This window comes from Seriola lalandi, unplaced genomic scaffold (assembly GCF_002814215.2).
Source record: "Seriola lalandi dorsalis isolate HSWRI2012SDOR001 ecotype SW California unplaced genomic scaffold, Sedor1 jcf7180002054553, whole genome shotgun sequence".
NCBI classification, from domain to species: Eukaryota; Metazoa; Chordata; class Actinopteri; order Carangiformes; family Carangidae; genus Seriola; species Seriola lalandi.
This window is the reverse complement of record NW_019525106.1, coordinates 1609507-1624949: the sequence shown is the minus strand read 5'-3', so window position 1 is coordinate 1624949 and position 15443 is coordinate 1609507. Positions and strand designations below refer to the sequence as shown.

General features: G+C 42.2%; 1 protein-coding gene across 1 annotated transcript in view; it reads right to left on the bottom strand.

Moving 5' to 3' along the window:
* b4galnt4a (beta-1,4-N-acetyl-galactosaminyl transferase 4a) overlaps positions 1-15443 on the bottom strand; it is a 127388-nt gene that overhangs the window by 75366 nt on the left and 36579 nt on the right. The window contains exon 2 of the mRNA XM_023415498.2: positions 9538-9650. Within this exon, the coding sequence (XP_023271266.1) occupies positions 9538-9650 (113 nt within the window). The remainder of the gene's footprint in view (positions 1-9537; positions 9651-15443) is intronic.

Below are 15443 nucleotides of genomic sequence, written 5' to 3'. Positions count from 1 at the left end.
ATTGCAGGCCCATAGCTCGGATCTCCACCGTCTGTGAACCAGCACCAGGCTGACAAATGCCTAAGAGGTGATAGTGAGACTGGGTGAGAGCACTGAAGCACCCGGAGGAAAAACAATTCCGGACTGAACCCTCAAACAACCTCATATAACGGAGCTGTCAACACTCCTAAGCTTGAAAAATGACGGGGAAGGACTCACTATTTGTAGGATTACAGCTAGTTATCAGAGGCTGGTGGCTAAACCAAGCTGTTTGAAGTGAAATCATGTACATTCAAGGGAACATTAATTATCAAGGGGCTATGCGTTGCTGCATAAGGACCATTACTTAAAAAAAGACTACAGTAATGGAACGACATATGGAGAAAACTTAAATTTTAAAAATGACTTATTATGACTTGGCAGCATGCTGGAGCAGTTGTTTGCACTGTCGCCTCGCAGCAAGAAGGGTCTGGTTTCAAACCCCAGTTGAGGCGTTTGTCGCCACAGTCCAAAAACATGCACACTAGGTTAACTGGCGACTCTAAAGTACCCACAGGTGTGAATGAGAGTGTGAATGCTCGTTTATCTCTATATGCCATAGACTGGCGACCTGTACCCCGCCCTCGCTCAATGTCAGCTGGGATTGGCTCCAGCCCTCCCGCGGCCCTTATAAGGATTAGCGGTATAGATGGAGTGGACTTGGGTCTCATTTTTGAAGCTGTGGCCAACATTACCACTTTGTTTGGGGGTAAAAGTTAAGGTTAGCACAACTCAAACATCAGTAGTAATCTGTCGTTACACAGCAAAACCATGTGTGTGCACAACTATGGCAGGTATGTTTACACAGTTAAAGTTCTACCATGATGGATTTTTACAATGGACAGTTTGAATAATGATTTTACCAATCACCTATGTCTTCTCTTTCATAGACGTTTGCCTCACAGTACCTGATTTAAAACATGATCAACTGTTTCCTGCATCCTCAAGCGTAGCGTAGTTTAGCAAAGACTATTAACTCAGTGAGCACAATCTTCTTATCATTCGTTATTATTATTACCGTAGGAACACCAAAAAAAAATTGGATTTACCCTTTAATGCGTTGTACAGGCGAGTTTTGGAGAAACTCTGCAGACCTTAGGAATCTGAGGCCAGTCTATAGACAGCAATGGAAAACTCTCCTCCCGACAGTAACTCTGGTTAGTTTCTTGTTAAGATCCAAACAACTTCACTGTCACATTCGATTCATCTCAAGTATAACAATAGCTAACTGTGTCCACATGCCTTTTTCTGTACATCTTGGGTGCCCGAACTGCTCCAGATCAGAGTTTCAAAGCCGAAGTCTCAGTGTTACACAATCAGATCTCATCCATGCTTGAGAATTGTGTCACAACTACTACTTCATTGTCACCTCTGTTTGGGCTGTAGGCGATTATTGTGTGTTTGTCATTCATGTGTAGCAAACGTCACTGTGTAAGTTCCTCTCTCTTATCCTTCTGCTGTTCAAGCTGTCACAGGTTCATATTTTACAGCTTACTGCCTTGCTTTCTTAGAATCCACAATAATTGCTCTATTATCTTCCATTTAAACTGTCAACCTGTAGCAGTGCTTTGAGGGACTCTCTGGACCAAGTTGGCAGTGGAGTCCTTGATTAAGGACAAAAATTTCATCAAACTTTTTTTAGAAACAGAGAAAACAAAAAGTGCAAGCTCAGACATCCTGGGCTAGGGTGCTCAGGCTGATGTACCAAATGCCTCATGGGAGATCCATTTCCACTTGGCTGGCTGTGGATCCAATCAGCCAGCAGGAGAGAACTCTGTCAACCAAATGTCAGAGACGAGGCCACTGACTCACCACCTGGAGTCATCACCCTAAATCGCTCGCCGACTATCCTTTTTAAATCCGTGACAACACTGAGATGCTAAATAAATGTGATGGGTACCTGGAAAAATGAGTCATGTATCACTGATCTCCACGGTCAAGTCTAAATGTCAAATTGAGCAATGACGCTATGACGCTAATCCCTATGTTTGGGTCCATTTACAGATTACACGAAGCCTAATACCCAGCTAGTAGTCACAGCATTGTATCATGACAGCCAAGCCTGTGTTGTGCAGTTGAGTCTCGCTGATCAGCCATGTGTTTATTTACTAGTCACTCCATGCTCTCTGCTCCTCATCATTCTCAGGGAAGGCTCCCGGTGCCAGCTCCATCCCATCTCCCATAAACTATCAGCAAGGCCGGAGCGATGTGAGGCGGCCATATTTACAGCCCTGGAAGCAATTGGAGGTTAACAATGAGGCCTGGCTTCTACGGTTTATGAGCTGCTTCAAAATTGCCACAATGATTAAAATCTCCGTCAGGTGAAAGACAATGGTGCAGCCCTTTCTCTCAACCCTCCTGTGAAATATCTCCTCACATTTGCCCTCCTTCCCTCTCCCCTCCTCTCCTCTCCCCTCCTCGACCTCGTTTGCAGGCCTTTACCTTGGCTAACTGGGCTTTATTGTCCACTGTCTTATTAATGTCTCTGCACTGAGAATTGTTGGCCTTCTCTGTGTGTGTGTGTGTGTGTGTGTGTGTGTGTGTATGTGTGTGTGTGTGTGTTGGTCATTAACATAGGGTTTTTAAGATATCAGTCCATCATAGATTTATTAACCTGACACTTAAAGACATTTTTCATTGCCTGTGATTATGCAGAAAATAAACCACTACACTAGAACACTTTGAAAAGACTTTAAAAAGACTAAAGTCTGACACTCTCTCACATCTAAAGACAAGAGTTTTTAGTCACACTCTATAAGATTTTGTAAAGACCGGGGATCTTGCAGGGTCACTATTTGCAAGATTAGATTCCTTTCCATCACGCCTTTTGCTGTTTGAAATTCTACATCATCATCATCATTATTATTATCATTATTATTATTAAATAAAGTTAGTGACTCAACAATATTATTGTCATGATCTGCCCCTAAAATTGGTATTTATAATTCCCTGTTTTATTTCAAAATTTTTTCCTTGTGGTCCAATTGCCCTTGCCTCTCTTATGTATTCAATATCAACTGGGTTTGCTGCTTCCTGTTGGAGAAAGCGTCATTTAACTCTTTGAATGAGCCAAGACTAAAAAACTTACGATAGTATTAAACACATTTGAAATTGTGAAATGAGCTATATGTCTGTGACACGGCAGGTTCGCATTGCAGTATCTCTTAAAAACTGCACGGTCCGTAAAAAAGAAAAAAATTCTGAGTTCTTACAAGTTATGAAGAGAAGAGGCAAAAGGTGCAGTTATTTTCAGTCGTGGGGTGGGGGGGTCGCGGGAGAAGAAACAAACAGAGGAGAGCAGACAACTCCACGTCAAACAGCAGCTGGACACATGTTTTACTCAATACAGTCCGCATTGTTTGTGCATTGTTCATGCACTGTATTGATCAGCTGACAACCGTCATTACAGCAAGTCCCTTTACATCACAGACAGTTATTTTACAGAGCAGAGCCACAGCTCTGCTTTTTATTCCTGCTGCTATCATATGTATAAATCTGACCACACCAGCTGAAATGTATAATATAATAATACTGTATAATAATATCACAATTATATTGTTTTCACATTATCATACAGAATATATTGTACACTATATGAAAATACAGCATATATTGTGAAAACTAATCTTATTACCATACATTTATATATTGTTATTTTAAGGCCATGTATATATTTTTCTTCCTCAGTTTTCCTTCGCGTGTCTGTCTGAGCAACCCATCTACCCAACGTCAGCGACACAAGTGGTCCTTCGTTTATCTTTCAGTCAACGTTAATGATTTCCATTTTCATCCAATCTTCTCCTCTCCTCTGTCTCTTTTTGTCCTCCAGCCTTTTTGTTTCCTGTGGAGACCCCAACCCTCCTCTTTTTTGCCTTCATCGTTCATCCCTCTCATCCTGAACACGAGATGAAGGGGCGGACCCACAAAAGCAATCCCCGACAGACAGGAAAAGGAAGACGCAGAGCACAGAATCCACATCTCATCCATATTAACAAGACACACAGGAACATACACACACGTCCCCACATGCATGGTCATATGCAAGCACCGAATGGCATGAGAACAAAAGTGCTCCCTGTTTTATAAAACCTTAATGTCAGCCTGTCAGACAAAGTGGTAACCATTTAGAGGCTCCCCTGGAGGTGGCACACACACAAACACACAACTACACACACACACAAAAACACCTTGAGACAGTGTAAATCTATTGCCTGAAAAGCAGGTGGCCAGAGAGATTTTCCATGTCTTTCAAAAAAATAAAAACCACCCCAAGTCAGTCCCTGTAATTGCCAACCCCCCTCCCCCCGACACACTCCGTCAACTATTTAAGCTGCAATTTTAGTGATTTGCAGGCAAAGAAAGAAAGGTGCAGAGGCAAACATTTGCTGCTCAGTCACAGCCTTTCACTGAGGCTGGAGGAAATGTAATTACTTCCTCTACAGAAGATCCAGCTCCACATCTTCCCACCCCTCTTAACTCCTGATTTTCTTGCGTTTCCTTCAATCAACTACTGGCCTGTCTTTTGTCTGTCCTCTACATGTTTTTAATTTTTTTATTTTTCCTACTTCCATCAAATGTTGCCAGTTTAACACTCCCTGTGGTTCCTCTCTCCTGCTACCGCTTTCTGTATCCATTTGGCAACAAACAAGAGAGAAGCTGGACGTATTTACAAGGCTTTTATCAGAAGCCTTTACTCACACCAAGGATGCCACTCTCTCTCTGTCGCTTGCACTTGTGTTTGTGAGAGAAACAGAGAGATGAAAAGTGACTTTATTTGACAGACGACTGTCATTTAGAGACTCAACATGCGTGCAGGTCTTATAAAAGTCCTCGTTAAATCAATTTACGCAGTAAGCAATGTGTATGTATATCTATATATTTATACAGTGTGTAACTTATCTCAGGCTATCAGGCCTGGAAACACAGACTACAGCTTTGACCTTTGGCACTGACATTTTGCAAGTGAAGGAAAGCTCTCACTGGAGCAGCCTCACATTACGTCGCTTTGCATTTCCTCGAGATCTCGGTGCCGTATGAGCAGCCAAGTCTGGAGGTCTGCGAGACATAGTATACTACGTACACACACATGCACACTCAGGTCAAGAATTGCTGGAACAAAGAGAGCTAGTAAATGGGCATGTAAATTATAGATGGAGAGAGATGTGGCTATAGAGCCGAACAGAAAGATCTTAAGGGTGAGCTGTGTTGACATGCACACACACGCACACACATTTGAAAGGCTACAACGTAGTGCTTGTTACCAATAGAGCGGTGTTATAGACAACCATAAATGGATCCCAGTCTTATCCTCTCAAGATCATAAATCCAAATAAGCACCTCCTGTAGCGGGCCAATCCTATCTCCTATACTGTAATTGTGATGATTTACAGCGTGTTTACCATCCAAGTATGAGCACAGTTCATCTAAGTGATCATTATTTGATGCAATCCAAATCCATCACTCGTTGTTTAGGGAGCAAATGACAAAGCGAGGCCATTAAAATTCATAAAGAGCGTGCCATAAACTTTCTGACACATTTTCAGTGACTTCAGCAGAATGCTTACAGTGCAGCTGAATATTTGAGCTTCAGTGCACGAGACTGACTCATCCTGAGAGCCGCTTTTCATTTGACTGCTACAGAAGAGGAGTCCTAACGCTATCAGGCAGGTTTAGAGTTTAGAGGAGGGCCGTTCAGAAACACCCCTGCCGACTTCCCCTCATGACTCTTATCTCTTCAAGCACATTTCCTAAAGCCTTCGCTTAAATCGATTTTGAAGACGACTGCATTTTATAGAATGAGATGTATCGTCCTCTTTTCTTTGCTGTTCCCCCCGTGGCTATAGTCGACAGCCGCACAGCAATATCGTAACAATTTAGGTTTTAACTTTTAACTTCGTTTAAACTCCTGCAGCTACAGATTGTGTCTGGCCAAGTACATGTATGGTGTATTAGAGTGATGTTACACTCCCAATAACATTGTTACTACTGCACATGCAGATCAGAAATCAGTTGGACTGTGATATGATACAGGAAAATATAATCTCTCAGCACTATCAGGAACACCATACTAATACTGGGTAGGGTCCTCCAGTTGCTCTAAAACCGCCTCGGTCCTTCACGGCCGCAAGATGTCGGAAACTTCTGCTCCATGTTGACATGATTGAATCACATCATTTGTGCAAATTTGTCAGCTTGTTCACACTGCCAAACCAGTTTGAGAGACTTTTGCTTTGTGACACGGAGCATTATCCTGCTGTATGTAGCCGTTAAGAGGTGTTAAACTGTGGCCATAAAGGGATGCACATGGTCGACAACAACACTCAGATAGCCTGCGGCATTCAAAACAATGATTGATTGGTATTAAGGGGCCTAATGTGAGCCAAGAAAACATTCCCCAAACCATTACACCACCACCAGCCTGGACTGTCGACACAAGGCAGGTTCATGGATTCATGCTGTTGATGCCAAATTCTGACCCCGCCATCTGTGTGCCTCAGCAGAAATCCAGATTCATCACACCAGGCTACGTTTTTTTTCCAGTCTTCAACCTGACGTGAACCGTCTTTAACCTGACGTGAACCTCAGGGCCCAACGTGTTGTGCATTCTGAGATGCTCACCATCGCTGTAAAGAGTGGTTATCTGAGTTACCGTAGCCTTTCTGTCAGCTCCAACCAGTCTGGTCATTCTCCTCTGACCTCTGTTATTGTGGATGGTGTTCCCATCCATAGAACGGCTGCTCACTAGATGTTTTTTTGCACCATTCTGAGCGAACTCTACAGTCCACATCGAAGCAACTGAGATCACATTTCCTCCCATTCTGATGTTTGATGTGATACATTAACTGAAGCGCCTGACCTGTACCTGCAGGATTTCATGCACTGCACTGCTGCCACATGATTGGCTGACTGGATGACTGAATGAATAAGCAGGTGTGATAAAGGTGCTCAGTGAGTGTCTCCGGACCACAATCAGCATGGATATTTAAAATCGGGTCCCGGTCGGGTGCCACTTCCTGATTAAAGTAAAACAACATTTAGAATAAACTTGAATCTTACTTATTGTTAACTGTCTAATTCATCTGAATTCACTCCACATACAGCACCTTCGCAGGGACTTCCTTTATAGCTCTGGGTAATGATCCTATCTAGCAGGCAGAGACGTAAAAGCTTTTTTATTATCAAAATACCAATAACTAGACCTGATACAGCTCATTAATCTGTGTCCGTCCACAGCCCTCGCTCTTCAGTGGTTTTGGTCTCTTTCAACATCAAACATTCCGCACGGCCAAGCACGCAGTGAACATTTAATTGATGCGGATTGTTTGCCTTCGTGGCCTGATTATTCAGCACTTCAGGTAGTTGTACCAATAAACGAGTCTCAGGCAAGATACTACTTCAAGGTAGACAGTCTGTCAACATGAGTGGCAAGTACTGGGGTAGGGACCCCATCGAGTGAGGCTGAGGGAGGAGGGGCTGATAATAAATTGCCTGTCTCAAGGCCAAACGATTAGTGGTGAATCTTGAGAGTTTTAAAAGTGTCTTCTTTTTTTTCTACTTTACTGACATAGACAGAAAACGGCTTCATATCATTTGTGTAAGAGAGATAAAAGAGCGCAGCACAGGAGAGGTGTTTCTGACTGCTCCTTGTAGTTTCACATCCTGAGACACAAACTCTTATTGTCAATGCTTTCTCATCAAATTTTGGAATTAAAACCTGTTGTCCTGCAGAGAACAGACAACCACAAATAAGCAGTTGTGTATAAAATCAACATTTCCTGAGTGTAGCAGGCCCCTCACCCCAATTATCCCTTCCAAGCATGAGCTAGCAAGATATTTCTCTTTGTAATCCGTCTCCGCAGACATTCAGATCAGACTGTAAACATTTGCACACAGAGCTTAGTACAGATTTTGAAAGCTGCGTTGTCAAAAAATTATGACAGCAGTTTCTTTTTTTTTTTGGAGGAGGAGGAATTTTGATAATAATCCCCATTTGGACCGCTTGTTGGAACCAACAGGAGTTTGGCATCTCACCACACAGTTGGAGCAATTTTTTTCTCTGCAGGTTCTGGAGTAGCCTGAAACTTCTCTGTGAGTCTAGAATTGCTGTACTTAACCCTAAAATCCAGCCACTGTCAGGGGAGCCGAGAGTAAAGCTTGAGATTGTCTCAGTGGTTTACTGCAGCACGTACCAAGTGTGAATGATCTCTGGCAGTGGTCCAAACTCTGTCTCATGTTCTCCTGTTTGATATCAGTGTCTGTTTAATTTGACATCTCTCAGGATTAACACTGTCGCAGAAATAAATCCTGGAGGAGGAGGTTAAATTGCATGATGTATTCACAATATATTTTGAACTGGAAACAATAATAAAATTCACTGTAGTGGGCGGGGTCACGAGGTGAAGCTGTAGATGGGTTTCAGTTAAAAGGAAAGTTTTTAAATGATGAAATCTGACCCCCCTGCATCAGCCCATTTCATAAAAACCTTCACCTGTATGCAGATTCTGTTTTGCTTCATCCCTAATCTCTTTTCCATTATGAAAGGAGGGTGCTGTTTTGTTTTTTTTTCGAGCACTAATCAGTGGGTGCACAGAGAAAGGAGCCCAATGTGTTTGATGATAATTAAGATCTGAAGAGTGATTGTTGCAGTGCTGATGAGCTCCTCCACACACATGAGCAATCAGTGGTGTTTGTGTAACAAACAAACAATACTTACAATACATAACTGTTTTTTAGGAGTGCCTACATGAATTTTTATATTTCGTCAACTTTCACTTTTACTCCGCTGCATTTCGTAAATAAAATGTGAAAATTTTTACTCCAATACGTTTCCCCTAAGCATCTTCATGACTTTGTTCCTTCAAAATAAAATAGGAAGGAATTTGGAAGCCTGATGATGTTGGACTTCAGCTCAAGAAGAGCGGGATTGAATTCTCGTAGTTTTGAAAACCAAATTCTGTTGAAGATGAACAGCAAATGTTCTCAATTTAAAGTAATGACTGAGTTGTTACTGTAGGGAAGGAAGGGAGGAGGGAAGGAGGAAGGGAAGGGGGAATCTCTCTCTCACCCCCAACTTTCCTGTCTCTCTCTTACTGCTACTTTAATAAAGGCATAAAAAAGCCCCAAAAAAATAACTTGGGAGAGATGTGCTCCATTTTTAAGATAGTGCTTGCTTTTTTATTAGCAGCATTTATTTGTACTATTACTTTCATTACTTACATTTAATATCAGGAAATTACTTTTTATACTCAAGTACTGGAAAAATCAGCTACTTTAGGACTTTTACTCAAGTAATATTCTAAAAACCAAAGTTGTTTTCTGGTAAGATACAGTATCTGTACTTTTACTTATTTCTGGCTTTCAGGAATTTCATCCCTCCCACTGTGAGCAATAAGCCTCATTGTTGCTTAGTCAGAGGGATGTGGGTGAGGGAGGGTGAGCATGTTTAGGCATCACATTAACATTCGGTCCAGAGTGGTGAGACAGAAAAGAAGACAGAAAGCAAAAGAAAGAAAGACTCACTGCCGCCTCGTCCTCCCTGCTGTCGCTGGTGTCCTCACTCTTGTGGTGGCCGGCTGAGGAGCGAGTGTCCCTCTTACGGCTGGCGTCCGTCCCCTCCATCTGTCTCTCTCCATCTGGGCCAAGGTGAAAACATGGACACGGGTCGGAAAGCCAGCAAGCACCATCATCATCACCACAGTCATCATCATCCTCATTGTCATCATCCTCATCTCCATTTTAATCATCGTTAACAGCATCATTGTCATTCCGATCGCTATCATTATCATCATCATCACCGATAGCATAATTATAATTATGAATATCTCCATAATTATCCATCGTCAACGTGGTCAACAATAATTGCGAGCTATCACTCACTTTCCTTCCTACTGAGCCTCTCAACTGTAATCAAACCCAGATAAAACTTTCTACAGAAAAGAAGATTAAGTGGAAAAAAAATGTAACTAGAAAAGTGAAAAGAGACAAGAGAGAATAATAAGAGCCAGTCCAGAGGGGAAATGTGAAGAGGGGGGGGAGTGAAAATGGAGAAGAAAAAAAAAAGAGGAAGAGATTGAGAAATGGAGAGACATAAAGAATAGCTTTTCTTGCTGTGGAGTGGAGCTGTTAGGATGCTGTCATGCCACAGATGGATTATGGGACTTTTGCTGCACAATGATGACAGTTGCCTTGGCCGGGAGAGAACAACCGGAATTTAAATCCACTCATTACGAGTGTGTGTGTTTATGTGTGTGTGGGTGTGGGTGTGTGTGTGTGTGTGTGTGTGTGTGTGTGTGTGTGTGTGTTTGTGGGTCCGTCACAGAGCATATGGTCAAAACTGGCAAATCTCTTTGTGCTGCCTGCAAAACACAACGCACATACATACACACACGCACACAGTGTCATGGACGATCAAACCTGAGCACAATTCAGTACAGAGCAGTACGGGATATTCAACACTTTATGAGAGCCAGGTTATTTGGAGTTACAAGGACTGAATGGATACTCATAAAGTTTCCTATAAGGGTTTCTGCCTCTACGAGGAGTTCATATAAAAAAGGGAATCCATACCCTATTCACTCCAATTTCTTTTTATTTGTATTGTACTGCATTCGATCCCATTTGGCAGACATGGTTCATGAATGCACAACATTGCTGCAGCTCAGATGGGCTGCCATAAAAGGTGGCGCCTGTGCCATTGACTCCCCTATAAAAAGCTGGGGAGTGGGTGAATTTTTGGTGTCCCAAATGCATTACAGCGAAAGTGGTTCATTACTGTCTGCTGAGCAGGGGTGGCTGTAGTGTATGCACATGCATACAACCACACACACACACACACACACACACACACACACACACACACACACACACACACACACACACACACACACGAGGGGATGGATTGTGATTAAAAGAGAGAGGGGAGAACGAGTGGCTATAAAGCATAATGAGTACTAATGGTTTTCCAATATGTCCCCTTAACAATGAGTCTGAGTGGGCTGAATTAGATGGGGGGCTTTGGGGTAAGTGGTGTGTGTGTGTGTGCATGCGTGTGTGTGTGTGGGTGTGTCGGGGTGGAGCTGCTGGGAGGCTGATGTGGTCAAGGAGGAGAGAAAAAGGCAGATGGGTGTACAGTGCATGCTCACATTCATGTACAGAGACAGAGCAAAAAAAAAGAGAGGAGACGGCTGACCTACTGCGAGAGACAATCAAAGTCGAAAATAGAAATAAAATGTGGCAAAAGTTCTTCTCTTGTACAACTTGTACCGTCTCTCATGAAAGTCTCCGGCAAACATAATCTGTGTAGATGATCTGTTTTCCTCTTTTGTTTGGATATCATCTCGCCTGTCTCCCTCTATTCCCTCTGCAATTCCACTGATTCCAGACAACTGTAGTAAGAATCTGCTTTGATCTGAAAAATCATCTCCTTTTGCTGAATAACCGAAACAGAGGAGAAACTTGCCATGTTCATAACGCATTCCCCTTCAAACAGTTTCCCCGTCTTTTCTCTCCCCTTGTGTGAGTTTATATTGTGTTGTATTTTTTCTGCACAGAAAAAGGTCGAGACATAAACATAAGACCACACAATGGAAGGTGAGGAAGCTTTCCATTATCATTTGAGCCACAGGAACCGTGCTGTGAAAGCCGCCAGCCCGCCGTCCAACTTGACATGGACAGTCTAAGTACGGCCTGCAGGGCCTATCAAAGCACCACCAGATCAAAGAGCGAACACCAGAGAGTAGACGCGCTGAAACCTCGTCTCACTTCAAGCCCGACTTTCCTGCCATTGTTGAGCCAAAAATAGCTGGACACTTCAACTTCAAAGTTTTGATCTCAGTGTACAACTAAAGCCTCCTTTGTCAAAAGTTCTAAATGTAGGTTTTAGCTGTGTGTCTTAGTAGAAATGCCTCAGGATGCTCCAGTCTTTTCATTTCATTTCCAACAAAGAATATGACATGGCAAATAGAATATAACAAATTACCTAAAAGCAGCCCCAATGGAAAATAAACAGTAAATTCATTTCTTTATGCAGTACAATTTATCTTATGCTTCATTGTGCTGTTTATTTTCGTTCTTCCTCTGCGTACACACCGCATGAGTCACTGCATGAGTCAACTGGCAGCACATCTCCCTTTAACCATTTATCTGAGACTATTACGAGCAGGCAATGCACCAGGGAGCAAGGTGAGATTCCCCTTTGCCCGGCCTCATTTATGTAAGTGATCACCTTAAATATGATTGAGCACAGGAACACAAAAACCTCACATCAGTCCCACTTGGAAATTAAATGAGTGATAAGTTCGAACCCCGAAATGGTGAAACCGACACTGAAATTTGTGCTGAAAATAACCTGTGAATAATATATGTTTTTGAGTTGTTTATCATATAAAAAGGGACCTCCGTATCTTCACATATGCATCATAAGCTGACCGCAATATAATGTGATTTGCATGCCAAGGAAATATTCAAGTATTCAAGCTTTCTGTAATGTCATAAATAGAGACAAGATTGAGGGAGAGACAAAGAAAATCACCTCTGGAAACATCAGCCACATGTCAGAAAGCTGTCGACCAACATTAGGAAGAAAACTTCAACAAAGAATTCACTTTCAAATCATTTCTCTTCCTTTTTAGGTCCCTCAAGCATCATCTTTTGAAGTGTGAAGAGAATAATTTTTGACTGAACTTCTTTCCTGACAAAAAAAAAAAAAAAAAAGTTCTTAAGCGCTAAAAGTACTATATGCTTCTCTGTAGCCTACACAGAGCCAGAGAACAGTTATCAATTAAAAAAATTAGGTGAAGTGCACCGTGGAAATACCTTCCTGCTGGTACTTACATCATCACAGTTACCTTTAAATCATTAGTCAACCTTTAGGAAAGAGTCACTTTATATGAATAAATGTCAGTAAAATGTAAAAAGAACATTCACTGCTAATATATTCTTCTAATATCTCCCCAAAAGGAGCAGATAATGAGAACTGCAAAGCACTTTGTGTGTGTGTGTGTGTGTGTGTCTGTGTCTGTGTGTGTGTGTGTGTAACACAACATTTGTGGTCAAATGTTCAAACATCCTTTGCCAACATATCCCTCAGCACTCTTGAAAAAATAGGTTTGTGTTTGTGTGTGAGTGTATGAGTGTGTGAGTCCCAACCAAATGTATGCATCAAGTGTGGATACTGAAAGCTGCCGTGCCGCAATGAGAATGAGTCATAAATAACGTTCAGGGAGCAGTTTGATGAAGAAATGGTATTGTGGTGGCGAATCAGTCGTACACGCCATGAGGATGGAGCCGCTGTTCTCCTAAGCCACCAGCATGCATTGTCACCATGCACTCACATGTGGACTACGATGCAGCGTGCAGCAGCCGCCAGGCGAGCTCAATCTGACCCCTGTGGGGAGCTGCAGCGAGTCAGGAATCAGTCCATGGACTGTGATGGGACTTCCTCAAACCTCCATGCTAGCTCTAATGAAGTAATGGAGAGTGGACTGGCAGGTTAATGGAAGCCAATAGACTACGCGCTCCACCACCAGCAGGAGACCAGGCGGAATACTAATGATTGAGGAGCCTCCTCTCTTATGTCTCTTATGCGTTATCCGTTCATATCCCCAAGTCCTAAAACAGCACAGCTATTTACTGTGCAGATAAGATAGCGGAGAGCAACTTCTGTAACCTCCAGAGGACACAGATAGTGACTGTTTTTTTGGAGTGTTTCGTAGATTAAGTCTGTGACAGAGTACATTAAAGAGCATTATAAACAGGAGTCGTATCCAAGGTTGATGTGGGTGGAATCTGTAGATAGAGACGGGGGCTGGGGGAAACTTAGCTTCCTCTACTTTTGAGTAGTGAGTAATAAGTTCCACCTTGCATGGCTGTTCTTTTAAAACTAATGATATTCTAAACTCGATAGCTTTCAGAGAACCGCGGCTGTCAGAGCTCGCATCTCCGCTGTACGTGTGCCAATTTATACATATTTGTGTATACGATGTATGCATACGCGTGTGCATGTTGTGTGTCTGCGTCTTGTCTTATCTTTGAATGAGACTGACAACAACTGCTGGGTCTCACTGCGAGGCGCTGCTCCACTGTATGTTAAGTGATAGACAGAATGGTGATACAGCAGAATGCTAATGACAGAATCAAAGGAGTGAGTACAGCAACAGCTACAGCTACAAGAACTGCAACGAAGGGCAGTTAGAAAAGAAAAGGCAAGAAAGATGAACATTTAGGAAGAGATAAATAAAACCGAGGTGGTTGAGTAGGACAAGTTTAGTCTGAGCATACACGACAACTCCCAGTCATAACAAATTAACTAATAGTAATCTGTTCGGGAGCCCTTAGGATCTGCTCCATGTAACAGCCCCTCCGGTAAACAGTGGGAAAAAACAGCGGGGAAAAAACAGCATACAATCAAACACAGCAGCTCACAGTGGTTGCAGAAAATGCCAACGGTCAATATCACAATTCATTTGCCAGTGTTATATATAGAAGGCAGCTCCCACATGGTCTGAAAAGGCACAGTCAAGCACACTTAATACGCAACCTTAATGGAGGCCTAACAACAGATCACAAACACAAACAGGTATATTAAATATACACTTTACAAGTTACAAATACACAACAAAAGCCCAAAGTGATGTTTGATTTATCCAATCCCAAACCCAATAACATAAAGCTGAGCTATTTAAATACTTACTCAAGTAAAGACAATTCACCAATTATATTCATTACTGTTCTTTTTGCCATTTAGCATTCGTCATGTGTAATTGTCATATTATGATGTGATCTGATATACAGTGGCTTCAGGAAGTATTCAGACCACTTTATTATTAGCCAGGTGATGAGCAGAGCCTGCTGTTCTACAGATATAGTGTTTGGAGTTCTGCCCAAAGTGAAGCCGTGTGAACACCTTCTAAAGCCATTGTGAAAACGAGCAACTAAATTAGATTCAAATATATTTTAAAGATAAAGGACACTCCTCATATTATCTTGCACTTTCAGCAGATTTTAATTCTGCAAACCTTCAAAAGAGCCCCAAATACTTTACAAATACCTTTAGTGGACTGAGACCTGGAGTCTGTGTGGGCTGCTCGACCACCCCAAGGTCTCTTATGTTTCTTTAAATATTTTGAGATTATATAAGAGGCTTTAGTTTTGACATTATCCTTGCTGGAGGAGTCCATGTAAAAAAGGATTACTGGTCAGAAACAATGCTTTAGTTGTCTCTGGCATTCAAATGAAGCTCAACATCTTGTATCAAGGGGCTTCATTTGTGCAAGAAAATCCTCCCACACAGTTACCACTAGCTGGTTCCTTTGACACGAGGCAGGACTGATGGATGACTTCATGCTGTTTACTTCACATTCTTACCCTGCTGTCAGCATGTCACAACCAAAATGAAGACGTGTTAGACAAGGTGAAGTATTTCCGCC